This window comes from Sus scrofa, chromosome X, assembly GCF_054392235.1.
Source record: "Sus scrofa isolate SSC_HxYL_T2T_F1_AM1 chromosome X, Sscrofa_HxYL_maternal_Yorkshire_Landrace_v2.0, whole genome shotgun sequence".
NCBI classification, from domain to species: domain Eukaryota; kingdom Metazoa; phylum Chordata; class Mammalia; order Artiodactyla; family Suidae; genus Sus; species Sus scrofa.
Window position 1 is genome coordinate 130,993,223 of NC_139401.1, and position 25,072 is coordinate 131,018,294.

At 48.6% G+C, this 25,072-nt stretch overlaps 1 protein-coding gene across 8 annotated transcripts in view; it reads left to right on the forward strand.

Moving 5' to 3' along the window:
- The window catches only part of AFF2 (ALF transcription elongation factor 2), a 535,022-nt gene that overhangs the window by 44,386 nt on the left and 465,564 nt on the right, over positions 1-25,072 (forward strand). For 4 of the 8 annotated variants that reach the window (XM_013984028.3, XM_013984042.3, XM_013984031.3 and 1 more), the window contains exon 1: positions 4,661-4,733. The exons of 1 other annotated variant lie outside the window; for it this stretch is intronic. In XM_013984028.3, coding sequence (XP_013839482.1) covers positions 4,687-4,733 — 47 coding nt within the window. In that variant the 5' untranslated portion in view covers positions 4,661-4,686. Of the gene's footprint in view, positions 1-3,391; positions 3,636-4,660; positions 4,734-17,211; positions 17,240-17,827; positions 17,890-25,072 lie in introns of those variants that run through there. 3 more of the 8 variants (XM_085006495.1, XM_085006500.1, XM_085006502.1) reach the window with 3 other exon arrangements.

Consider the following 25,072-nt stretch of genomic DNA (forward strand, 5'->3'; position numbering starts at 1 on the left):
GTAGAGGTTCTGGGAGCACTGACATGAAAGAGAAAGTTAGAAAAGTTAGAAAAGACTGAAATGCCCCTTCCACGAGGAATGTTCTCGATGCTATGGCCCATGTGTGGAAACTGACCCAAGTTCAGGGTCACGTTGGTCCAATCCAAACCCGCGACCGCACCAGGCTACTCTGCCAGAGGAAGAGCCGCGGTAATGGAAGTTGATGCTTCCCAAGGGAGCCCATGGAATTCCTTCAGTCTTCCCCAGATGAGCTGTAGCCTTGATCAGTTTCTTCCTAAAAACTAACTCAACCTGACTGCACACTAGGTCAGAAACAAAGGCTTAAGATTTTAACTTGAAATCTGAGGTATGACAGGATGACACACATATCACATGCCGTCCATTTGTTCATTTTCCGGAACTGACATTCATAGTGAAACTTTCTGAAATTAATCTTAATTTTTTAATTTTATAATGACTTTTTTTCCATTATAGCTGGTTCACAGTGTTCTGTCAATTTTTCTACTGCACAACAAGGTGATCCAGTCACACATACATGTATACCTTCTTTTTTCTCACATCATCATGCTCCATCATAAGCGACTAGATTTAGTTCCCAGTGCTATATAGCAGGATCTCATTGCTTATCCATTCCAAAGGCAATTCCCAGATTCCCAGTCTATCCCACTCCCTCTCCCTCCCCCTTGACAACCACAAGTCTGTTCTCCGTGTCCATGATTTTCTTTTCTGTGGAAAGGTTCATTTGTGCCGTGTATTAGATTCCTGATATAAGTGATATCACATGGTATTTGTCTTTCTCTTTCTGACTTACTTCACTTAGCATGACAGTCTCTAGTTCCATCCATGTTGCCGCAAATTAATCTTAATTTTTAGACACTATCTATCAGACCCTGCATGACAGTGCCTTTACTACAAGTATGAGAATGGAGGATTTTGAGTTCTTTGAAATGAAGATTAGTACCTGGAGACTCCAAATTAAACTCCTTTAAAAGTAATTCAGGTCAAAAATCCCACTTTAGAAAGTCTGGGAATCTGCATTTCTATACATTCAAGCCTCTTAGAATGATTTCTGGTTTCACAGCACAAGGGTTTGGGTCATGGAATCTGAATTTTGATTTTGACTCTCTCCTCTCTGCGAAGATGGCTTGCTCTTAAGTCCAAAGGTCCTCCAGTAGGTCTTTGAATGGGAGAGACTGGTGAGGTGCGGAGGGGGCCCCAACGGAAAGAATGGGAGAAGCCAACAGACCGAAGAGGGTCAAAAGGGAGAGGTTACAACTTCTGAACTATTGGTTTGAGCTGGGAGTTGTGTTGTTCAATCAGAGCGGGGCTTTTCCAGGCAAGGCAAGGACAACAGGCTGGCCCCCAGGAATCTTCCACCTTTGCTAAAATGCCCGGGGGCTGGCATGGGAGGGAAGCAGGCTGACCCCCAGGGACCAGATGGTGGAGCTGCCAGTATGGCAGCAGCAGTCGGCTCTGATTTCACTTAGCCTCTTACTTCCAGGGCTCCATTGCTTTCCCTGCAACCTGCTTTGCCTTCCCTCTGGCCAGTGTGTGGAGGAAGCATGGCTGGGATGCACATGTGAGGGTTCTCTAGAGCCTAGTTCTAAAGCTCCTGGCCCCACCAGTGTCAAGGATGGCAGGAGGAGGGGAAGGAAGGGAGAAGGTGAAGATTGTACCCTGGCCAGGCGCTGATGCACAGACAGTGAGCCAGTGCTGGGTCTGGGCTGCCTGGCCAGCCTTAGGGACAGCCTGGCCCCTTGAGAAGGGCTGCCTCTCTCAGCTTCATCCCTGTTCCGGGAAGGTGGCTGGGAGTGGGAGCTCCTTCCACCCAGCCCAGCCTTCCCGCATGGTTTTGATCTCAGGAAGGGAAAGCCCCAGCCCCTCTTTTGAAGCAGCAGCCGGCACCACTTGTCTCTTCTCTCCTTCCCGCAGGCACTTCTGTTCAGAGTGCTGCCTCTTGCTGGCTCCTTCTGCTTCTGCTTGGTCCTCCCGCTGATTGGGAAGAAAGTGCACCAGTGGGGTGATGGGGGTCTGGAACTCTTAAAGGAGCAGCTTGATTTCCGTTGGAAATTTATTTACCTAGCACATCATTTTTTCCCTGTCTTTCCCCAGTCAATATAATCTGGCGAGAAAAGTGAATCAGATACAAAGTGACCATAATCACCATTTAAATGTTAATTGTAGATGTTCTGGTTTTCCTCTAAAGAGTTTCAAGCAGATCAAGCACTAGCCCCGACGACAATCATCATTAGCAATCAAATCCAATTTGAGGATCATTTACTGAGGGAATTAAGGTTGGGGGCCACGGGATCTGAGCAGGGCGGTCTGTGCTGCCACAAGGGCTTAGATTCTAGGGCTGCAGACTGGAACTCCACGAGTAAGGAAGGCAGAGAGATCCTCTGAAAATCCCGGGGAACCATTTTTGCCCAGAGCTCTTTAGTTCTGGCTTCTTTGACCAGAGGAGTTTACAAGTAGTGAAATTGACTAGGTGGTTTGAAGTGTAGTCTTCCCTGGGCTGTTCATTGGTTGATTTGCAGTCAGTTAACTAGTGTTTGTTAAGAACTTGGCCCCATGTGAAATAAATAAAGCAAAGCCTGATCGGATGCCACAGCTGCAGTATCTTAGTGTCTTGTTTCTGGACATTAGTGATGTGCTTTTTTCTATTATACAAAGAACATCAAAGAGACCAAACTCTGGGCCCCTTCAAGCTCAGATTCTCAAGTCCTCCACCTCTTGGGGCTGTAGCACCTTCTACTGGGTTTAGCCCTACCTAAATGGGCTTCCCAGATTCTAGATTCTAATCTCAGTTCCCCCTTTAGGAGAAATGTCACATCTTGGGCAAATTACCCAGTCTCAGTGCCTCAGTTTCTTCTGAAAAAAAAAAAAAGATAAGAAAGGCTATTGGGATGATTTTGAGACTATGAGATAATACTAGAGAAGCATATTCAAATAGAAAGAACACCAGAGCAAGAGCCAGATGGCCGCTGGATTAAGTCTCTGTCTTTATGGATGGGGAAAATGAGCCTCAGAGAAGAGACTTGCTCAGATTCGCACAGAGAGCCACCAACAGAATCAGAACCTGCACCCAGCTCTGTTAGTGCTCAGTCTCCTGCTCTTCCTGAGAGGGTTATCACCTTGGGAGTTCAATAGCGAGCTGGCCGAAGCTATTGTGTCTGTAGAAGGCAAATGAGAGGTCCGGGACTCAGGGAGCTCCTGCTGCTGACATGCCTGAACCGTCTCCGCCCCTTCTGACACAACTCTCTCCCACCATGGACACTAGGAAGCCTTTCCCCAAGAGCATGAGCCAGAGGGATCCACCCGGTTCTGGACCACCAGTGGAGGCTGAAGGGAGGGAGGAGGCTGTACACGGAGAGAGACAGACTCTCCCGCCAGAAGGGAGACAGGCAGCCAGAGGGTGGGGTAGTGGGACACATTCAGTGGAGTCCCCATTTCCCAGAGGAGGAAAGTGCAGAAGCCCTCTGCCCAAGGCACGTGGTAGCTGTGCGGGGAAGGTGGTAGCGCAACCCATTTTCCCTGCGTCCTAACCCTGACCCCAAGGGCCACAGCAGGATGGTGATCCTAGCCTAGCCTTGCAGCCCTCGGAGTCCAGGGCTCAGAGCCTTCGGACCTACTAGGTGCGCAATTCGCCCTGCAGCCCGCACGGCACTGCGGCATGCCTGGCCGGCTGGGTGTGGACACGCGGCTCCGCGGGGACGGTGAAGGTGACCGCCTTCTCCTTCCTGGCCCCGAGTGCTTTGCGCTGCGGGCCCGAGAGATGCTCGGGCCCACCAAAGTTTGCTCCAGTCCTCAGGGGTCTTAGGAATGTCCCAGGGTGGGGACTGCGCGCGCCGCAGCGGGGGTCGACCCTCATCCCCAGGGCAGTTTGTGCGCTCTTTTCGGGTTCCGAACCTTCACTCTCCGTGGTGGGAGTAGGTGGGGGTTCAGAGAGAGGGTCTCCTTGCCAAAGCCTGCCTCCTGGCCCCGCCGCCCACCCTCCCGCATCCTGGCAATGGCCCCTCCGGCCCGGACCCGGGCCCGGGGCCCCAGCGCTGCGGCCGCTCCCACCAGCTGATTTTGACAGAGGGGGGTCCCGGGCGGCGCGGGCGGGCGGGGCGAGCCCCTGCCAGATCCGGGGATGATAACGTGCCGGCTCCATGTCGCGGCTTCGGGCTGTCCAGGCTCCGCCCCCTGTGAGTGTGTAAGTGTGTGATGCTGCCGCGGCCGCCGCCGCCGCCGCCTGTGCAGCCGCCGCCGCCGCCGCCGCCGCTGCCGCCCCGGCTGCCGCGCCGCGCCGCGCCGCTGCAGCTGCCCCGGCCGCCCCCGCCGCCGCCGCCGCCGGCCCGCAGCCCGCCAGGCGGGCGGCCCCGCCGGCCCGAGCCCGTAGCGGCTGCTGCCGCCGCAGCGTCGGGGCGCTGGGCGCGCGGGCAGCCGCGGACCGAGCGGACCCGAGCGGGCGGCGAGGCACTTGCCCGCCCCGTGCCGCCGCCGCCGCCCCGGAGCGCAGGACCCGGCACCTCCGGCGCCCGCCGCCGCGGCCGATGCGGCCCGGGCACTTTTAGCCGGGCGGGAGGGCCAGAGAGCCGGGCCGCCGAGAGCAGCGAGCGAGCCGCGCCGAGAGCCGCGCAGACCCGCCGCGAGCAGGGACGGACGCCCGCCCGCCGCCGCCGCCGCCGCAGCCCGGCCGCTATGGATCTATTCGACTTTTTCAGGGACTGGGACTTGGAGCAGCAGTGGTAGGTGTTGATTTTTGCCTTCTCCTTTGCTGCGCAGATCCCTGGGCTGGGGCCGGGCTTTTCGCCTTTGTTAAGAGGAGCCGGGGCTTGGTGGGGGCGCCCCGGCCGCCCTCCCACTTGCTCCCGGACACCTCTGGCCCCGGCCGCCGCGACTGGTCGGTCGGGTGCCCGGGTGGGGGGAGGGGCGGGCCGCGGGGGCGATGCAGGTCCCGAAGGCGTCGCTTGGCACTCCGAGGCCAAAGAGTTGCGTTTGGCCCCCATCGGATCCGGTGCTGCCCGAGGGCTGAACCGCGCGACCTCCGCCGGGCTTTTCTCTCCGAACGGCTGGCCAGCCGGCCTGTGGCGCACCGGATGCTGCCCGCTCGAAATGCCCCAACTTTCCTGGTGCCCAACGCCGGCGGCCGGCCTTGGGGGGGCAGGCAGCGGCCAGGTGCCGCCGGCGGCCCTCCGCTTCCCCCGCGGCCGCCGCCCCCGCCGCCACCTCGATCTCCGCCCGGCGCGGCACGCGCACCTTCCCTTCCACCCGCCGGGCCCGAGTTCCCCGCACCGAGGCGCCGAGAGGCGGCTTGGGGGAGCGGGGGCACCGCGCGGGGGACCTCGGGTCCGGGCCGACTTGGGCTTTTGGCTTTCTAGATTTTGAGGGGTTTTGAAGTTGGCCCTAAAGTTGGCCGCTCCGATGTCTCCGAACATTTAATTAGCGGCCGGGCCCCCGTCCGCCCCCCACTGGGAGGCGGCCGCAGGTTTGTGTGATGGGCACCCAGCTCGGATTCAAAGGTTTAGTCAGCTAGTCCCCAAATACTGTCAACTTGTCGCTGAGAGGGTTTTGAAAGATGGTGCAGCGGTGATTGGGGAGCCGGAAAGTTGTTACTGTGCGTGATGTGCGCGCGCGTGTTGCATAAATAGTGATATACATATCTATTAACTTTTGCCAAAACTTCACCTCCTGCACCAACCTTATCACTGTTAATTTGTCATAACATCTTAACGTATCAATTTGCCTCCACAGCCTCCGGAATTAGACGGGGGGAAGGCGCGGCGGTAGCGACTTAGAATTGCACTCTTGGCTTTTGCTTTTTAAAATGTAGTTGGAACAAATCTATAGTACGGTCCGACAGTGTGAAATCTTTTGCAATGTTAAACTACTGGCAGCCGTTGACTATGAATGCTGTGTATTTTTACAAGGATTTCCCTTGCTGATGTGATATTTTAGGCAATTTCCTTCTTTAGAAAAGGGTCAAACTCTTAGCCAACAGCTTCATTATGCCAATCATGACTCCTTTAGTCGCAAATCCAAGATAATCAGAACTTAAATACATTTTATTTTGCAGCAATTCTGGGTAAATCCTCGAAGCCACAAATTACACTGTATCACTATTAATCTGCAAGGCATTTTTGATACCATGCAGGGCTTTATCAGCTCTGCAGCAAAACAGGTTGCAGTTTTTAATAACCATGCTGTTGTTATTTGAAAGTAAAGATCACAATAAAATTACTGCTCAATTAAATATTACGCTCCTGCACACAGCCTTTACTCTGCTTCACTAATTTATTTTGCAGACAACTGATAACCACAGCGTTACTATTTGCATACAATTTGCCTAATATGTGGTGTGGGCAACATCATTAATTTAACAGACATTGTTATAATTGATTTTGTGGGTGTAGTTCAAATGTTAAACATACATACAAGGTATTAGGTTTTTCAAAACGTGTTTATTATATTATTTTAATTTCAGTTTAATCTTAGGCACATGCAGTTGCACGTTTAAAAGGGGTGGGGTCTTTTAGATTTAATTTCTTTTTTCAGAAAGATACTCTCCCCCCCCCCCCGCCCCCGGCTTGGAGACTATCTGTTATTATATTAAGGAAGATTCAAAACCTTACTTTCTCCAGATTCCTAACTGTGCCACCCACATCTGTTAAGAAACATGCAGACTTGGACACTCTGTGGCTCTTAGGTGAAATAGTGATGAATTAATATAAGACGTCTGCCTCAATAAACTGGCCTCTTCCCTCTGCGCACACGTTCCGGGAAGATTTCGCCTTACTGTTTGACTGTGAGGGGCAAGCGTCCTTATGCATCTGTATTTGTAAACATTTGTAATGCCATTGAGCCTCTGTGTTTTGAACACCCCCACAGAGAAGAGGAACAGAAAGAAATGTGAATAGTGGATGAACTAAAAAGCTTGCTATTGCCTTGAATGGAAATCTGTACCTTACCAAACTCTCTTTGGACATCCAGAGCATGCCAATTACATGTTCATTATACTTTTACTTCCCCTCCTGGGGAGTAAGTAGCTGCTTAGAATGTTGGCATCCAGGGCTCCCCACCCCTAACCCTCCAGGAGGTGGCAGGAAGAGAAAGACGCCAGCCAAGTTAAGGATCTCATTTACTACATTGGACCTCTTCTCAGCGTTCACTTGTGGAACAGAGAGCTCTGAGCCGTCTCTACTGCAGCCCTAGATGTCTGGCAATCACTGGATCAGGCCAGCTGAAAAACCAGCTCATCCTCCAAGAGGTAATGAAGAAAGACTTGACACACACGGGCATATGTGTTGCTTGCAAACACTAGACGAGAGTAGACAAAAAGTGCGTTTAGAAACGTAGGCATCGGTCAGGAGGAATGTACATGAAAAGCATGGGGCACGAGTGACGCAGCCACGTGGACGTGCTGAGTCTGGAGTGTGGGAGCACTCGCTGCCCAACAGAACAGACCCCTGGACTTTACACGCTGCAAGAACCTCTTCATGGGTCATGCTCTGGACTCGATTAAAGGCCCGAAGCTGTAGTTCTTTAAGATTCCTGGGTGAATGTGCAATGTTCACCTGTGTCTGAATTTAATAGGAACCATTCTGTGAAAGAAGAGGGAGGCGCAGATGGCTGTGTGCACCAAAGACACCACTTGCTCTTTAAAAAATGGAAAAAAAGGGGGGGGGGAAGGTCAGATTTTCTCTTTTAAATCATTCCATAGACTTGTCTGTGATAACCAGGTAAAGGAATTCCTGAGGTGTCTGGGGATCTCGTGGCTAGATTTGGACTTGTTTACCAGCAGTGGGGATGTCCCGAGTCCCCTTTTCAGGGGACAAGAGCATACTCTGTCCTGTAAGCACATTGATTAAGTATTACTTTGTGACAGGCCACGATTCCTTGTGGGGATGCTTCTTTTTTTTTTTAACTATTAAAGAAGAGAGCAAGAAAGAGAGACGGAAATAGAGGTACAGAAAGGGGCTTATTCTGAAAAATAAAAATGGAAAAGGAAGCCACCATAGTAGCAAAATCATAATGTTCAAGAGCCTGTTGAAAATTGTAGTTAAGCAGTGGTGACGGTGGCCGACTTCTCACACTGCGCAGGACGAGGGACGGCATGGCTGGTTTGTAGTTTTTATGTGATGGCTCACAAGTAGCCTAATTAGAGGCAAGCTTGCAAACGGGCAGTTATACAGGAAGAGACTTAAACTCACTAAACTGTTATATAAATAGAAAGTTCAAAGGTCCCCGTGGGGCTGCCCAGGCTTCTCCTCCCCCAGGGGCTGCCCCAGCGGGCCCCCCTCCGTCTCCCTCGGCCTCGTGGGGGGCGGGGACCCTGCTCTCCAGACAAAAGTGAACTGTTTCAGCTCCAGCTGGGCATGGCCCATGCACTGCGGCAGCCCAGCTGCCTCGGCCTGCCCTGCGCACGCAGATCGGGAGTGCAACAGGCCTGTCTCTGGATGGGAAGGTCACCGACACGCAGAGGCCCCGACCTTCGTCTACCCCGGGGGTAGCAGGCATGAGGAGGTGGCAGGGCCAGGATTTCTTTCTGTCCCTCCGTCCACTTATCTTCGCCCCTTCCCCTCTGTCGTCCATGGAAAGGGAGGCGCCTGTGGTCTATTTTCTTTGCCAGGACGGTATGCCTTCTGGGTGGGTTCATTCAGCTGACCGCTTGGGGTTACGTTTCTTAAGGGAGTGTATGGAGAGGCGAGGCTCGAGGTGTTGAGATGAGGTGTTGAGCTCTCCCACAAGCTCCCAAGACCCCCAAAGAGTACATGCTATTATCTCCATAAATCTTAAAAGGCACGTCTCTTGGACAAGGAAGAAAATTATCTCACGTTAGAAATCAGTGTAATGATACATGAATTGTTTTGCTAATGATTCAGTCAAGCATTTAACAACTTTAAAATATACAAATCAAGATGGAAAATGACTGCCTCAAAAATGAATCTGTCATTATAGACATCAACGAGATTCCAAACGTTTAAGCATTGCCTAGATGGATAAACATGATATTGTATTTAAACATGCTAATTATTGTTGTATAGAAGTGGTTTCAATGTGCTGAAGCTTTATTTCATACCCGTTATTCTTAGCTAATACTATTTCTTGCGTGCAAAATTTGCACAGATTTAACATAATTTCAGAATCGTAAAAGTCCAATAAAATGGCCTTCTCTGGAGCAGTCTAGAAGCTGTAGTCCTCTGAGCTTATAGCTGTGGGTCATACCTCAAAAAGGGAAACTGCCATCTACTTGATTAGCTCATCATGTAGACAAAACAGTTGATACAGTGACTACATTTTTCACTTTTAATTTTGTCCTGGTCTGATTGCTGTGAGATAAAGAGATTTTAAAAACCTTGCAACTGATAATGGAAAGAAATGTATTGCTGATTAAAGAGTTCAAGGCACAGCCTGGAGAAACCTTTCCGAGGAGTGCGTGTGTGGGTTTCACCTGTGCGTGGTAACACGCGTCATCCTCATTGCTGCTGTCCTCTGAGTATTGATGCCCCAAACATGACCGAGTAGCTAGTGCTTTAAATGCCGAGTCCGACTTAATCCTCCAGCCAACTCTATGAGACAGCATCTATTATGGTTTCCATTTTCGGGCGAAGAAACAGAGGCACTAACTCCTCAGCGATGCAATTCAGATTCCAGCCTAGAAGGAGCCTGCACCAGCGAAAACCCGCGTTTTGCCTGGGCCTTTCCAGCATGCGGACTCCTTCCCCACACATCATCTCATTTGGCCGTTGTGAACGAGAATGCACAGGTGTAGTTCCCATTTTACAGATGAGCAAGTAGCCCGGGAGAGGTTGATGGACTCACTTAAGTTCACACAGCCTGGTTAACAGTAGGGCTAGCTCAGAAATCCACAGCTCCCGATTTCCAGATCATTGCCTATTATTTACTGTTTCTGTGTGGGCTCGAGCCTTTAGTTCTCACTGAAACGAATGCATTGGATTGTGTTTATAATGCTTGTGTAAAAAAACAAAACAAAACAAAACCAAAAAACCTGTGGAATTACCATATAATCACCTAGCTAGCCATGGAACTCTGCTTTTTTCTTTTAATTAAAAAAGAGCAATTTATGTCCTCATACCGTCTCTTAACCCTTCTTGTATGGATGCCCCTTCAATGAAACTGTATGAATGGCAAATTATCCATATATGTATGTATGATTATGTAGGCATATATGCTAACTATCTCTCTGCCTATAAAACTCAAGTCCTTGGAGATGAGACTTGTGGTTGCCTGATGGGAGGGGGAGGGAGTGGGAGGGATCGGGAGCTTGGGCTTATCAGACACAACCTAGAATAGATTTACAAGGAGATCCCGCTGAATAGCATTGAGAACTATGTCTAGATACTCATGTCGCAACAGAAGAAAGGGTGGGGGAAAAAACTGTAACTGCAATGTATACATGTAAGGATAACCTGACCCCCTTGCTGTACAGTGGGAAAATAAAAAAAAAAATAAATAAATAAATATAAATGAAAAAAGTTAAAGAAATGCAAAAAAAAAAAAAAAAAAACCTCAAGTCCTTGAGACTCGTCCATTTAAATCTGAATGCCCTAATGTTGAGGATGTGATACTTGAACTTCAAGAAAACCACCGTATATTTGCGTGGTTAAGTGGGACCCTCAGAGCATCGGGAGGAGGGAGATGACACTTCTTTCCAAAGCTGTGTAACTCACCGCATCTGCGATTTGACTCGATCCTCGCAATAACCTTGCAGGTGTGTCAGGACTCGTCCTACTGGCTCCATTTTGTAGATTCGAAAGCTAAAGTTCAGAGAGGTTAAGTGACTTGTCTAAGTTTACACAGCGTGCGACGGCCTTCGGATTTGTGTTTATTGCTCTTTTCACTGCGTCACCACTGTTGCATTCAGGCTTTTATGTTTAAATATCCGCCTTGCTTCCTAGGGAATGGCGTATGCGCTCTCGCATCACCTAGCACAGTGCCTTTATCGTTACAGGTGCTCTGTAAACAGCTGGTGATTGATGTTAGGGCGCCATCAGCTCAAAGAGTGTTTTATGCAAATGCTCCTGTCTTTCAAAGACAGTCACTCAGTAGATCCTGGTGGTAATACTGGCCCGCTGTCTTTTCGATAGTTTCTCATGGTAATTTTTTGAAGGTCTCTTAGCCAGTCTGGTCTCTTTTGCTGGAAGTTAAGAGGAAGAACATTGGTTACCAAAAAAAGCTTAAAGAAGCACGTGTGACCAAAATCTGAAGAAGAATTGACTGGTCGGAGGGTTGGGAATCCTCCAGCGTTCCTTGAGTTTCAGCCTTTATGACTTGTATTTCATCATGGGAAGACTGTTTTTCTACTTAACTGTAGCAGATCCATGCCATAAATTATCATGACTGTTAAACAAAGGTCCAGCACTGGGTTCCTCTAATGTAAAACTTTTATGTTGCACTTTAATGAAATTTTATATGCATGTTCAAAGCAAGGCACACTTTATACCATGGAGAGGGCGATGCTCTAAATTGTTGCATTTATTTTAAAGTAAATCTTTTCAATGACCTTAGCTGCTAACATCCACCTACTTACTGAGCTGAGAAAAATTATCTGAGTGCTTAAATAAAATAGCCTGATTTAAGCAGGGCTGACAATAGCCCTCCAGCTAGAATCTGATTTTGATTATGGATTGCTTAGTTTATGGAATGCATTTTTTTATATACCTGTGCATTTTGCTTCATATGAAAAAGAAAATCAGCCAGAGATTGAAAGTAATCTTTGATTTGGTTGTTCAACAGCCATGTGCTGGTTTAGAAAGGTATAAAGGCCGCATGGTGGGAAATAAGCTAAGGAAACAGGTTTTGTTTTCAGTCCAAACTCAACATCACTCTTCTATTTTTTCCAATGTTCATTTTGTTGGAGAAAAGGAAAAGAACAAACGCATCACTTCCATCCCATAAAGAAGAATTTGTTTTGTTAAGTTTCCAAATAAGAGTTCTCTGCATCGTCTGCCATCTTCTGTGAAAACCAGATCTCCATAGCAGATACTCGTGGCTTTGATTAAACCATGTTCCTGGAGTCGGAGTTTTGTGTTTCGTGGGCAAGATAGCGCCTGGCAATAGCATTGAAATGGTTTCTTTCTATGTAAATAAAAAAAAAAAGCCCTCCTTATCTTGGAGTGGTACTGCAGTTAACAATCACTGGCAGAAGTTTCTTCCAACTCTGCTGTCTTCTTGGTCTTTGGGTGATTTGCTCAAACCCACCCGCTGGAAGGAGTGCCTAATGAGGACAGTTTAATCTTCTGACTGTGGCGGAAGGTACATCACAACCTGACTGTCTGGTGAACGAGAAACGCAATCACAGCGGCTTTCCTTCTCCCTCCAGAAATGTCAGTCAACTATGTTTTTAAAACAAATTCATGTTCCAAAGGGACTGGTTGTTTCCTGCCAGATCGGCACAATCACAGTTACTAAGTTAACTTCCAGCGTGGTCGGTGTTTCTGATGAAGTGTCCCGGAATCTTGGCGAAGACGCCTCCATTCTTTTTACGCCGGCAGAAGACTTGGCTCTGGCGTGTGGACATTCATCCCTTCCTTGAACATAGTGTTTCAAGACCGGGAGGCCCTTCAGGGTCATGTGGTCCAGCCTCCTGACTTGACGGATGAGGAGACTGAGGCCCCAGATGGGAACACGGCCTGCCCGAGGACATCCGGGCCGTACGCGCCAAAGCTGGGTCAGGAGCCCTCGTACCCTCGTGCAGTGTTTGCCCCTCTGTCAAGGATGGTTTGCGTTGCGTGCTGGCTCTGTGCCCAGCGCTTTGCTAGGCAGTCACCGTCAGGGGGAGACGAGAGGGATGTAGAAGATGACCTCCGGCCCCGCTGCCTTGACATTGGAATGACGAACCGGATTGGGGGCAGCAGTGTGACTTCAGTATACGTAAAATAGGACTTCAAGGAGAGAGAGAAAGAACGAGAGCGCGTGACTCGAGAGACAGAGACTGAGCAAGGAGAGGAGCAAGACTCCTCCTCAAGGCCCGAGAAGCTCTTTTCCCACCCTTAGCACATTCGGAGTGGCAGGGAAGGCCAGGGACGTGGGCAGCTAGAGGACCAGGAGCAGCCAGCACGCCGTCTTCAGCGGCCGCCTTTGGAGCCCCACGTCACTGGTTGGATCGTAGCTCAGGATCGTGTAAATGCTCAAGTTAGGTTTTGCCGCGTGAGTGGAGTCCTGTCTCCACCACGGACCCCCATTCGCTGCGGGACAGCCGCAGGACTCTTGACAGTTATTTGACTGTCAGAGTTATGTAAATATTTCTGCACACCTTCGACAAAGAAATACCAAATGCAAGTTTGTTTTCCTGAATCAGTTGAGACAAGTGTAAATTGGCACAATTGCTGGCAATATAGCTATTTTCAAAGAAAATGTATATAGTGGCTCTTGGTATGTACCCAGATAGATCTCTTCTTTGGTTCTTTCTCATTGATTGATTGATTGATTGATTGATGTATTTATGTATTTATTTATTTACCTTTATGGCTGCTCCCACAGCACATGGAAGTTCCCCGATATGGGGATTGGATCCAAGCTGCATCTCTTGCGGCAACGCTGGATCCTTTAGCCCACTGCATCAGGTCGAGGGTCCAACCTGCAGCAACCTGAGCCGCTGCATTCAGATTCTTAACCCACTGTACCACAGCAGGAACTCTTCTTGCTGTCTCTCTCTCTCTCTCTTCCCTTTTTTTTTTAATTATTAGCTCATTTTTCTGGAAGGTATGTGGGATGTTTTTCTTTTTGCCTTTCGTTTTCCTAAGGAGTAAGTCGATGCCTTGGTATCATCTGATTGGTGTTTACATCTGTGATTGAGATGAATTGTTGGGCCACCAGGTAATTTCTTTGTCTAGCTGTCTCATCCTTCGACTCTCCACTCTGACTCTGGCAAGCCACTAGCTAGAATCCTCCTGCTTCCTCTGCCCCCAAACTCATATAATCTTGCCCTGTCGGCTTAGACACCCCTCCCCTGTGCTGCCAAACCACCCAGAACAGCCTTCCAGTATGCCCAAGGGGGTTTGCCTTTTATCTCTCTATTCCCAGTGTCTGGCCCAGAGTAATAGCCTAAGGCAGCCAATTCAGAACACCGCATTGTTCGCTTATCCAACTCATTCAGGCACTGTGCTAGGCCTTCAAAATATTACCTCCAGGTGGAAAGCCATGGTAATAAGTCATACAATAATAATGAGTGGAAGTGACAATGAAAGCTAACATTCCTCTGTGACGGGCTGTGATTTGTGTTTTCTGACGTGGCTATTTTACAGGGCAGGGAAACTGGGACGGAGGGGTGCAGGGACTTGCCCAAGGTCACACGGACAGTATGTTGCAGAGCTGAAATTAAGGCACAGACCACGTGAATCCCTAGCCGCTCTGCCATCCCATGAGGGCACACTGGGAGAGCCGCTAGAGTAGTGGCAGGCCCTGTGCGCCCTGGGGCTCTGCAGTGGCCTGGGCTGGTGAGGCCTTTGTCACCCACCCTTAGGATTTACAAACCAGCCTCGGGTTTAAAGTCCATAATCAAATAGGAGGCGGAACTGGCCTTGTGTCTACTCCAGCAAGAGATGCTTCTACGCCTCTTTGGTGGAAGCACCCGATTTGGTGCTTGGGAGGAACCTGCGTTGAGGGCGGGCTCAAAGAATGTGAGGTTTGGTGGGGGGGGGGGCGGGGGAGTGGCATTGTTTACCGCTGCCTCAGCAGCGCTTAGAACAGTGGCACACAGTAGGTGCTCACGTACTTTGTGTTGAACAAGTAAATGAGTTGATACACCTGCTTAATGCGTTGCGTGATCAAATTTGTGAACAGATAGTTCAGAGGTGCAAGAATGAGGTCTAAGAGAAGAGCTAAGAGAAGGGTGGTCAGACGGGAAGGTACAGGTAGATGTGGTCAGTCAATACCTTCCTGAAATAGCAGGCTTGGTGAAGTTTTGTAACGTAAATCTCTCTCTGTGCAGCTTATTTGCCAGGAATCCTGTGGGGACTTCTCTCTTGATGAGAATAACATCTCTGACAACCCTAAACTTAGCAGATCGGTGATTTGAGATTGTTATGCATAGCATTTTCGTTTTTTGAGGCTTACATGGAGTATCTACAGCAATGCTGTAAGGGTAATTTTGCAGACTTTTTTTTTTTTTTTTTTTTTTTTTTTTTTTAATGTATCAACTTGTTACCATCAGCAGAATGAGGCTTCTGTGGGGTACCAAGAGGGAGGAGAGTATGCCTGCAACACTTGCTGAGTATTTTTCTCCACACTTTGATAGCGTTGTCTTGTTTATTGTGTTTGGTTTTGTTTTTTCCTTTCTTTCTTTTAAAAATAGTTCCTGCTTTGGAGGCTAACCTAGAATTTGGGTTTTCCTAACATATATTTTTAGACGGAACGCATTTTCTATTTATGCCCCTGGAGGATTCAGATTGCAATTTCATCCCAAGGATGTGCAGAAAAGTTTCCACATGTGTTCATGTCTCAGAACTCTGTAAGGCGGCTTAATGGCCAGCGTAAGAGAAGCAGCATCTGCTGAGTGTGGTGTCCCCTGCTGTACACGCATCACCTTATTGAACAGGCACCCCAGAAACCGATGTTTTCCCCTCCGCCTTCATAGGGTTGGACATCGGCTGTATCAGAGATGATGGGCGACTTCAGACGTCAGGGTTAATGAAAGTGAATCTTGGGGGAAAAAACCTCTAAATGCTATTTTATTGTTTTCACAGTACAGACTTAAAGGTCACAAGACGCAGGTCAAGGGAGATAGAAAGATAAAAGGTGTTGAAGAAATCGAGGACATTTTAGTGGTGATAAAACTCCCAGTTAAATTAACCAGACATTAAGGTATAGACATGGAGGAGAGCCTGTAGGTACTTAGGGGTTTTTAATAAGTTAGGTCCCATAATCAGAAATGAAACATACCCAAGTATTAAATATCCAGGAGGAACACAGGAACCATGATGGTCTTTTTCAGAAGGTAACTATTAAATCTTAACTATATCCTTTTTGCTACAATTAGACATTTTGGCCAACTGGTTTTGCGGTTCTAGAACAGTTTAAACGTCGGCAGTGCACATATATTCAAACTGCAAGTGGTAAAAGTTCCTATCAAGAATGATGAAGGCCATTATGGTTGGAGTCTGATTAGCATTTTATCCTGAAATTACAATGAAATGCCAATGCACACTCTAATGCAATTGAAAAATGACACCAGCGGCAGGCTACTACCATACAGGCTTTTGTAAACAATCGCAGTTACTCATATGTTTTGAACAAAAAATGGAAATTTGATGAACCTATTTCAAGAGGCTCGAAAAGTTAAAGTGAGTTCTTAATGGAGATTTGTAGCAAATGATGACAGCAGAGCCCGTATTACCTCAGTTGATTAATTTATAAGGATACTGGTCAATGATTTTAACCAACAGCTATGCATAGCAGAATCCTAATGGGATCTGTCTCTTAAAATTACATAAACTAGGACATTTGATTTATTTCATAGTTTCTCAAAGCTCAGTTTTAACTTCATACAAATAATGCATTAGTCACCCGGGATAAATGACACATTGAATAAAGTTGTGATTTTTGTCTGCGTCTCCAAATCCGATTTAGAACAGAAACACATCTGGCTCCTTAGTTTCTGCCTATCCTAAATGTTTGTAGTGTCAGAGATGTAGTTTCAGAGTTGGGTCTTTATGTCACCTGTTTCATATCTCATCTGATGAGACTGGATCACACAGGCCTTGCCCTGCCTCTGGATCTCTGGGATGTGTAAAGAATTCTGCCTTTCTGGTTTGGGTGTGGTATTAAGAATGACCACAGCTGCAGTGAGGCAGCGAAAGGGTTGATAGACACTGCCCCTCTTAATACACGCTTAGCTGAACAATTTCAATTTTGCTTGGTAACCGATTTGAGATGGGTTAAATACTCAAACCTGAAATATGTACTATCAAAAAGTAGATTTAGTAAAATAACACTAAAATTCCCTATGCCAAGTTCAAATGGAGGAGGACACCAAGCTTTGCCTAGATGCCCAACTCTAGCCCACCATCTCCAGTCCTGCCCTTACCCTTGACCCTGGGAATGGGGAGTCTTTTCCTTGGGCTGTGAATGCCACAGTGGCTGCTTCAGGGAAGTGCATCCCTCTGAGCCTTACAGTGTCACCCCCCCCCCACCCCAGGCCAGTTTCAGTGTCAAGACCTGACTGCCTCGTACGTTCTGATCACCATCATTATCACCTTTCTTTAGGTTCCTTGCCTCGATGGAAGATGGAAAGGTGAGTTTGTCTGACAGAACAACTTTGAAATCTCTTTGGCCTGCAATTGCATACCAAAATTGATGGGGGGGGGGGGTTAAATTCATGGCTGGCTGCAAATATGTGGATTTATATTTTTAAGATTTAAAAAACATGATTAGCAGAAAGTTCATAGAACTGCATGGCCATCAAATAACTCTTAAAGACGAAGGTAAATGATGAAGTATGGGGCAAGTTCCCTGAAATCGAACATAATCATAAAAATTCAAGGAAAAGCAATATATTCTGCAAAATTTATGAGTTTTTTGGTGGGGAGAGTTTGCAAAGCTTGACAACCCCCAGTGCATCTGGCCTGGCACATTCCTGTTTGTAATGAGAACCTTATGGGGTGTTGGGCCTTGCTTTTCTTAGGCAGGCCTGCTCCCCAGGGGTATCATAAATGATAGGCGAGTCAGAAACTTCATGGCTCATGGCATTTCTCAGAGATGTTTTAGTTAAGCTGCCTCACCCAGCTACAAGGGCAGAAGTTGGGAAACCAGTCCTCTCATAAATCTTTACTGAGCTTGAATTAATTAATTTTTTTTTTTTTTTTTTTGCTGTTGTTCATAGGAATCAGAAAGGGAAGAGTAGCTGAATGAATGCACCTACATGACTCCCCAGAAATGGTTCAGGTTCGTGGGGTTCATGTGAGTTTTAGTATTTCACAGACACACATTCATTTAACAACCACGGCAACGATAAACAGCAACCCACAGAAGTGTTCATGCTGGTAACAAGTTGAGCGTGCAGAGCCCCAAACAGAAGAAAAGGGGCAATGCCAGCGTTAGGGCTACTTTTCCAGTTTTCTTCTGTCTCATCTTTCCTTTTATTCCCCACGTGCTCTGAAAGTGTGGACTCTCCAGTGGCCTCCCTGGGGACTTTGGCCCTTACCTTGTAGGCTGTGTGGTGTGGTGTGGGTGGTAGGTCCTGAAATGGAGATTTGTGACTTTAGAGTTCGTTCAAAGCTGTTCCAGCCTGTGGATTTCCTGAAGGAAGTTCTGATATTACTTTTTTTTTTTTTCTCAAAAGGAGTTCCAGCCCTAACGCTGCATTTTAGTGGCCGTGGCTGGGGGTGGGGAAGTCCCACGTGGAATGGGCCTGTGTAAAGTTGATCCTTTCACTTGCTCTGCCTGCCGGGAGCTCAGCCCGAGTCAGCAGCCGTTGGGGAGAAGGCCGAAGTGACTCTGTGCCCTCGGTGCTCCATCACCTCCCCTTCTGTCGCTGTCTTTTGAATTCCTGACAGTTATTCCTATAAATGGCTTAGTAGTTGCAGTTGTACTCACTTCCTCGGGTAGGTCTAATTGCATTTAGAGCAGGACAGCCCAGCGCAGGAGCCCTGCTGTCCTTCTCCATTGCCTTCCTTTTAATCATATCTGTTACATCTGATAAATTTTCAGACTTGTTTACCCTTTATTAGTGAGCTGGGATACTTCCGGCAGTGATTTGAAAGGAGAAAAAACAATGGTGTTTTCTGGGAGCCATTTAACTAATTTCTGCCGAAGACTATTTGTGCATTTTACGAGAGGACGGGTTTAAAGGGCTGTAGTGAATGAGGCAACCTACACCGAATGAGGAGATTTGAGCCAAAACATTATTTTTTTAAAGGAAAAAGAAGCCATTTTTATCTTTCGTAAGTTTATTTTGAAAGAGTAATAGAGAAACCGCTCTGTTTCCTCACTGGAAAAAAAAAAAAAACAAGGGAAAATAACATTCAGAGGACAGAAGCCTTTAATATCTTGCAAGCTGTTTCCATGAATTCCAAGTTTCGGGTCCAAAACTGTTGTGGCTAATGGAGATTTATGCTCCATCCATTAAAAAAAAAAATCCAAGAAGCATCTTGAATTTAAATTGTGAAATTATTAGACCTTCATTTTCGATGAAATGGAAGGACAGCCGAGGCGCTAGCCACGCACTTGTTTATATTTCCACTGTTTAATAGGAAGGCTGACTTTTCCTAAATGGACAGCGGATGAGGCGGCCTTCCCGGAGTCAGTACCGATGCTTCGGGTCCCTGTCACTCTTGAGAGGAGAATGAAGGGTCTCTGTGAGCCACAGGGTCCCCCCCCCCCATATGATACTCTCCCCTTGAACATCTGAATTGTGAGAATCTTAAAGGGCATCAAAATGTAAAAAGAGATATGATCCATTGTCGCGACTCAATGCGAGCTGCTTAGAGTGGCGTGCGGGCAAAACGCTCCCTGCGGTCCGTCCTCACCCCCGGGCAAGGCGGGGTGGTCAAGGGCCCGGGACGCACGCCCCCACATCCACGTCCCGGCGGCTGACGGGCGTCTTGGAGCCTCAGACCCGCGGGGCCCTCGGAGCGGGGCCATCGCCTTGGCCACGCCCGGCCCTCACCCTCCGCCCGGGGTGCCCCAGCGTCTGCGGGTCCACAACCAAAACCCCGCGAGGCGACGCCACCTCCCTGGCAAGGCGGCCCGTTCCTTGCTCTTCGGGCAGCTCTGCTGCACCTTCCGTTGTCCGTGCGCCGGGGCCTCGTGAGCCCGCCGCCCTTGGTTGTCTTTGCGCCCTGAAGGCCCCCCGGAGGAAGTCTCACCTCCTCGGCTCGCGTCCACCCTCCTTGGAGGCGAGGGCAGCCCTCCTCTGCTCCGTGTGTTGTCATGTGCCAGGGCACCACGTCCCAGCACGTGGGTGATTGCCTGGAGAGACTCAGGGTGACCCTGCGAGATATGGGGGGGGGTCGGTGGCTGTGCCCCAAAGGCTCTATTTTTAGGGGAGGTGGAGCTGGAGAGGCCTGGCCACTTGCTCCACGCACCCTTTTCCAGAAGATCCTCGACACCCTCTGCCCAGGGCAGCCTCCCTCTGGGTACCTCCCCCTTGAACGGCCGCAGCATGGGAGCCCCAGAGAATGGAAAGGCGGTCAGGAACTTTTTCAGAAGGAGGCAGCTAACGCCTGTGGAGCCCTGGCACCTCCTGGGAAGCTGCACGTCTCTCCCGGTGGCCAGATGGGCCTCCACTTGGGAGATGACCGAGGGCCCTGTGTGCCGAACGGCCCCCTCTGAACCCTTTCTGCACAGAAACTCTTCTGCCTCCTATAGCCCTGCGAGGTAGGAGAGGCGCCTGTCATTGCCATTTTCACGATGGCGACATCGAGGCCTAGAGAGGCTGAGAGGAAGCTCACATGGGTAGGTAGTGCAGGCAGAGCCGAGCCGGGGTTTCAACCCTGGCACTGTAACCCTGAGCTTCGTAGAGCTCCTCGGAGGCGGGGCTTGAGCTGTTGCTCCACACCGGCCACCTCCGAGTGAACTGCTCGCTGGGGGGCAGGCGGAGCTGCCCTTCCTCCGGCCGTGCCCGTCCGCTTCCTGTTGCAAGATGAGGATTGGACGTGAGCGGTGGTCCCCTCTGACACCGCGTCCTCCTCGCGTGCTCACGCCCTCCTTTTGCAGCGTGTGCACCAAACCTCCTGGAGAGGGACACGGCCATTCATCCGTTCCTTCATTTGTCACGTATATGGGGGGGTGTGCTTGGGCCGGGCACTGGGGCTCTCATGGCGGCCGTGGCATGCATGACCCCAGGAGTTGCACCAATAAATGCTGTACGTAGGATGAGAGCTGGGCAGAGGTCCGTTGTTTCCCTAAGGTGCCCAAGGTCATATCTGAATATCCTTCCAGTTGCAGGGAGGACAGCCCTCTTTAAGATGACAAAACAGATACTCCTGACCCATCCTTCAGGCCCACTGCCCTGCTTGATTCATGCAGGAGATTCATGTGAAGGCGATGGACATGACAAACAGGATTGGCCAGAGCCACAGCAAAGCATTTCCGAAGACACTCTTCTGAAAGGGCTTGAGTCATCAATCGTATGTTGAACCGCATGGCACAGGGCGTCCTTGTGCCTGCCAGGAAGCTAGGCTGACCCAGCACTGCCTTGAAGCATTTCTTCAGTGTCTAGTACTATTATTTCCACCTGCTGCACAAGAGGGCTCTTAAGTCAAAGTCCAGCCCCTATGACATTGCACCACATTGGTGGTTACGGCCAGCTTTCTGTCCGTGTTCAGCAAACCATGTCCTGTCCTGCGCCGCTGATGAGTTATTGTAACCCCCTGTGTTCAGCGCTGCAGGAGAGAGTCTTTTGCTAAGGGGACTCTAAACTAGAAAAGAATTTTTCCCACGTCATTGTCACAGCTCTTCACGGGGCCCCCTAAGATGGATCGTTTCTTGCTACCAAATGCTTTTTAGAAGCATTTTGTTCCCGTTCCAGACTCGAGAGTCATCTTGACTTGGGCGAAGAGTCCATTAAAGGGAGTTTAGATTCCATTTTGTTGTGGTCTAGTCTTGGATTTTGCTAATAAGACCAGAGGCAGCTGTGTTCTTCCAGAGAGCCACCGGTTTCAGGAGGGACCTTTATAAGCTGGCGTCCTCTGTGCTCCGCCCTGAGCAGTGACCCCGTGGATGACAGGGATAGGAAAGGTGGCTTGTGGTGCTGGGTCGCTCTCCACCTGCAGGGGAGGTTATCCCGAGCCGTTTTAGGTAGAGGAGTCTATGCGCGTCTGGCATTTAAGCGAAGGCTGGCCGGCCCTTATCAGGAATGTTGTAGAGGGGATTCCGGCATTAGATAAAGGTCGAACTAAATGACCTTTGAGGTGGTTTCAACTGCTGAGTTTTTATGACACTTTAAAATTCCTTAGGAGAAGAGCTGCAGCATAGAGTGTTGGCTGCCACACCTCAAGCTTGAAACTGTCGGAAAATCGTGCTCAAATCAAATCACATTAAATTCTCTTTAAATTTTAGAAATCTAGACCTCCTCAGGTTCGGCCTGATTTGGGGGAGGAGTGGGGTGTGATGGGGAGAACAGGCAGAAGATTAGTGCAACAACAAATACAGCAGCGTCAACCCTCCAGACGTAAGAAAGTGTTTTAATTAAAAGGATTGGGCATCACTGACATATATAGACTTAAAACATTTTGGGGGGGGGGCTGATTTGCGGGCTCAGCACATGGAGCCCATTAATTTCTCTGGCCTCCTATTGGCATTTTAATGGCACCTTATGTAAATAGAGGCAGTGAAGCTAGTCGCTGCTCTGCCCAAACACGGCGTGCTTGCGTTCCTGGCTGGGTTCTGGGATCTAACTCCATTTGGCTATTGACCTGCTGGTTACAGAAAGCGGTTAACTCTTCTCCGGGTAGGAGTGAGGTGTCAACATTCTCACAATGGAGATTGTGTATTTGCCTTCCTCTTAACCGCTCACTTTCTGTGTATCTTGGAAATAAAAACCTAAGCCTTTTTTTTTTTTTTTATCTTTCTTCATAACATCATGGAATAAATATTGCAGCCCTTGAACACATTTTTAGGTGAAGTCACTTATAGTGATTTGTGGTTCAGTTGGGCTAATAGGTAGTATCTGTCCTCCACTCATGTAGACAGGAGAATAATACAAAGCAGGAGAAGCTACAAATGTAGAAAACATGGAGAAAAGAGAGCTTAGAAATTCTGAGAGGAATTCGAAGTGTTCTTTGTGTTCATGGGCAAACACGCTGTGTGTGGCTGTAGTTAGTGACATTAGAATGGGCTGTTCACAACCCTGAGAAAATAAGTTAATAATAGGGTTTGCCTGTGTTTGTGTGTGTGGATATACACTTATAGACATCTCTAGACACGTATGTGTCCCCACTCATACATACATGCAGGCGTAAGCTAGATGTAGATTCTAGGCTTTTGTGACACTTGGACCCTTAAGATATATGGTCCTGATACCCTCTCCCACTGCCCTTCTTACTCCTTTAGCCTTTTTGTCTGGTTGAGGGCTGTTTTGTCTAAACAAATTATGCCATTATTTTATTTTAAACACTTAAAAAAAAAAGAATAAAATAATCAATGCCAGATGCCCTGAACACTTGTGCATTGAAAGGAAAAAAAAAATCATATAAAACAAGCTTACATCTGAGATGCTTCAAAGAGGCAACTTTAACTGTCCAGCATTTTTCAAACTTATAAAAGCCATTAATGTCCAGGATGCATTCTGGGCCTGCTGGCCTGTCTCGAACTATTTTCAAATGCTTTCGGATTCAGGGAAACCCAGTGCACGTTGCCGCAAGCCCTTTTTCCCCTCTTTAATTTTGAGACCCCTGTGTGTTTGGAGGGAAATGTAATCCATATGTTTGTGATTCATTTACACTCAAGTCATCAAAATGTTGTTTGTAAGAGCCATTTGATGTTCTAGAAGCGGCTGTGCATTTTTAAAAAGTAAGCTTTACAGAACCTTTCCCACCAGCCCTACTCACACTTCCCACAAGAAAGGCGTATTTTGCTCAGGGGTAAAATCTGAGGCATAAAGGCCTGACCAGGTCAAGTTCAGTTCTGAAGTCCTCGGTGTGCCACGGGGCTCCGGGTGGCAGGCATCACGCTGCCGTGTTTCTGTGCTGAGTTGGCTGGGCTTGCCAGGTCACAGGGCTCTTCTGGTTCTCCTTAACACAGGCTCAGCCGGCTCTGCTTGGGATGCAGTGGAATTGTTTTCTGAGTACATTTAAACCAAACGGGGAATTGACCGCCCTTAACCAGAACTTTCATTCATTCATCTTCCTGTGGGGAAGGCGTTTGTCCTGATTTACCGTCTGAAATAAAATGTCTTCAAGTGGAAATAACTTCCATTCGTCAGTTAGAGTATGTATTTCACTTTTAGACATTACAGTTTTTGCAAAAATTGTAATCACTTCACCTGCAGTCACTTCTTCTTTTGTGCTTGTGTTTATTAATAAGGAATCTGATATAAAATGGTCGGAAACAGTCTTGACAAATCTCTTTGATTGCTGCCGGTGGCTCTGGCCTTTTTCCTAAAGTAATTTGTTTATGGTTACAATTACAAAGCCCTCTGACAAGCCCATTCTGTAATGACCCAAACGGTGCCCCTGAGAAGAAGTCTTTGTGTGGAAGTCAAACAGTTGAGTGGAGCATAAAGACAGCATACATTGCCGAGGCCGCTGCACTCATTCATCGGTGTGTGGCCCGCTATGCACTGGAAATGAACTTTGAATAGAAGCAGCCCCAAACCTGCTTCCTCCTCAGGGGGCGTGGTTTGAGGGAAGCGGGCCTTACAGGTCCCGGCAGAGGAGTGTGGAGGCAGATCGGCAGGGGCCGTCCCAGGGCAGCCCCTGCTGGTGCCGCTGTGGCCCTCCCTGCCCCTTACGCCGCCACGGAGGACGGGCTAATTGTGAACCCAACCGCAGCCGCTAGCGATCACGCCAACATAGGATACATTCAGGTGTAGCTCAGCGAAGTTCTGCAGCCTCACGACAGGGGTGTCTTCCCCTTGCTTAAAAGTTCCCTTAAAAAAGACTGTCGGCTTTCAGGAATTAACCCCCAAACCCATTTCGTATGAGATCTTTTTTGTTATCAAGACACATTTCCTCTCTACCATAAACATTAAGAAGCTCTTAGAAGCAAAATATATATTCCCGTGTGTGTGTGTGTGTGTGTGTGTGTGTGTGTGTGTGTGTGTGTGTGTGTGTTTATGAGTGAGAGAGAGATCTCCAGGGATTTCCACTGCTAGTGATGCCAATCATTGGATTTGTCCTGATGTGAAAGCCAGGAGCTGAATGACCCCCAGGTTCTCCGTTGGGGCCACGTGGAATTGCACGTGAATATTTCAGATCCCATTGGACCTGATCACAAACTCTTATTCGTTGGCCTTTGAGTTGTGGGTTCAGTAAAAGGGAGAGAGCGGTGAGATGAGCTGTGCCCAGGCCTCTCTCGCGCAGAGGTGGCGAGGGCGTCCCGTCCCCTCCATGGCTGCCGGCTGCCCTCCCCAGTCCCTTCCGTTTTCTGCAGGGTTCATGGTGTTGTCAGGTGAGGGCAGTCAGCG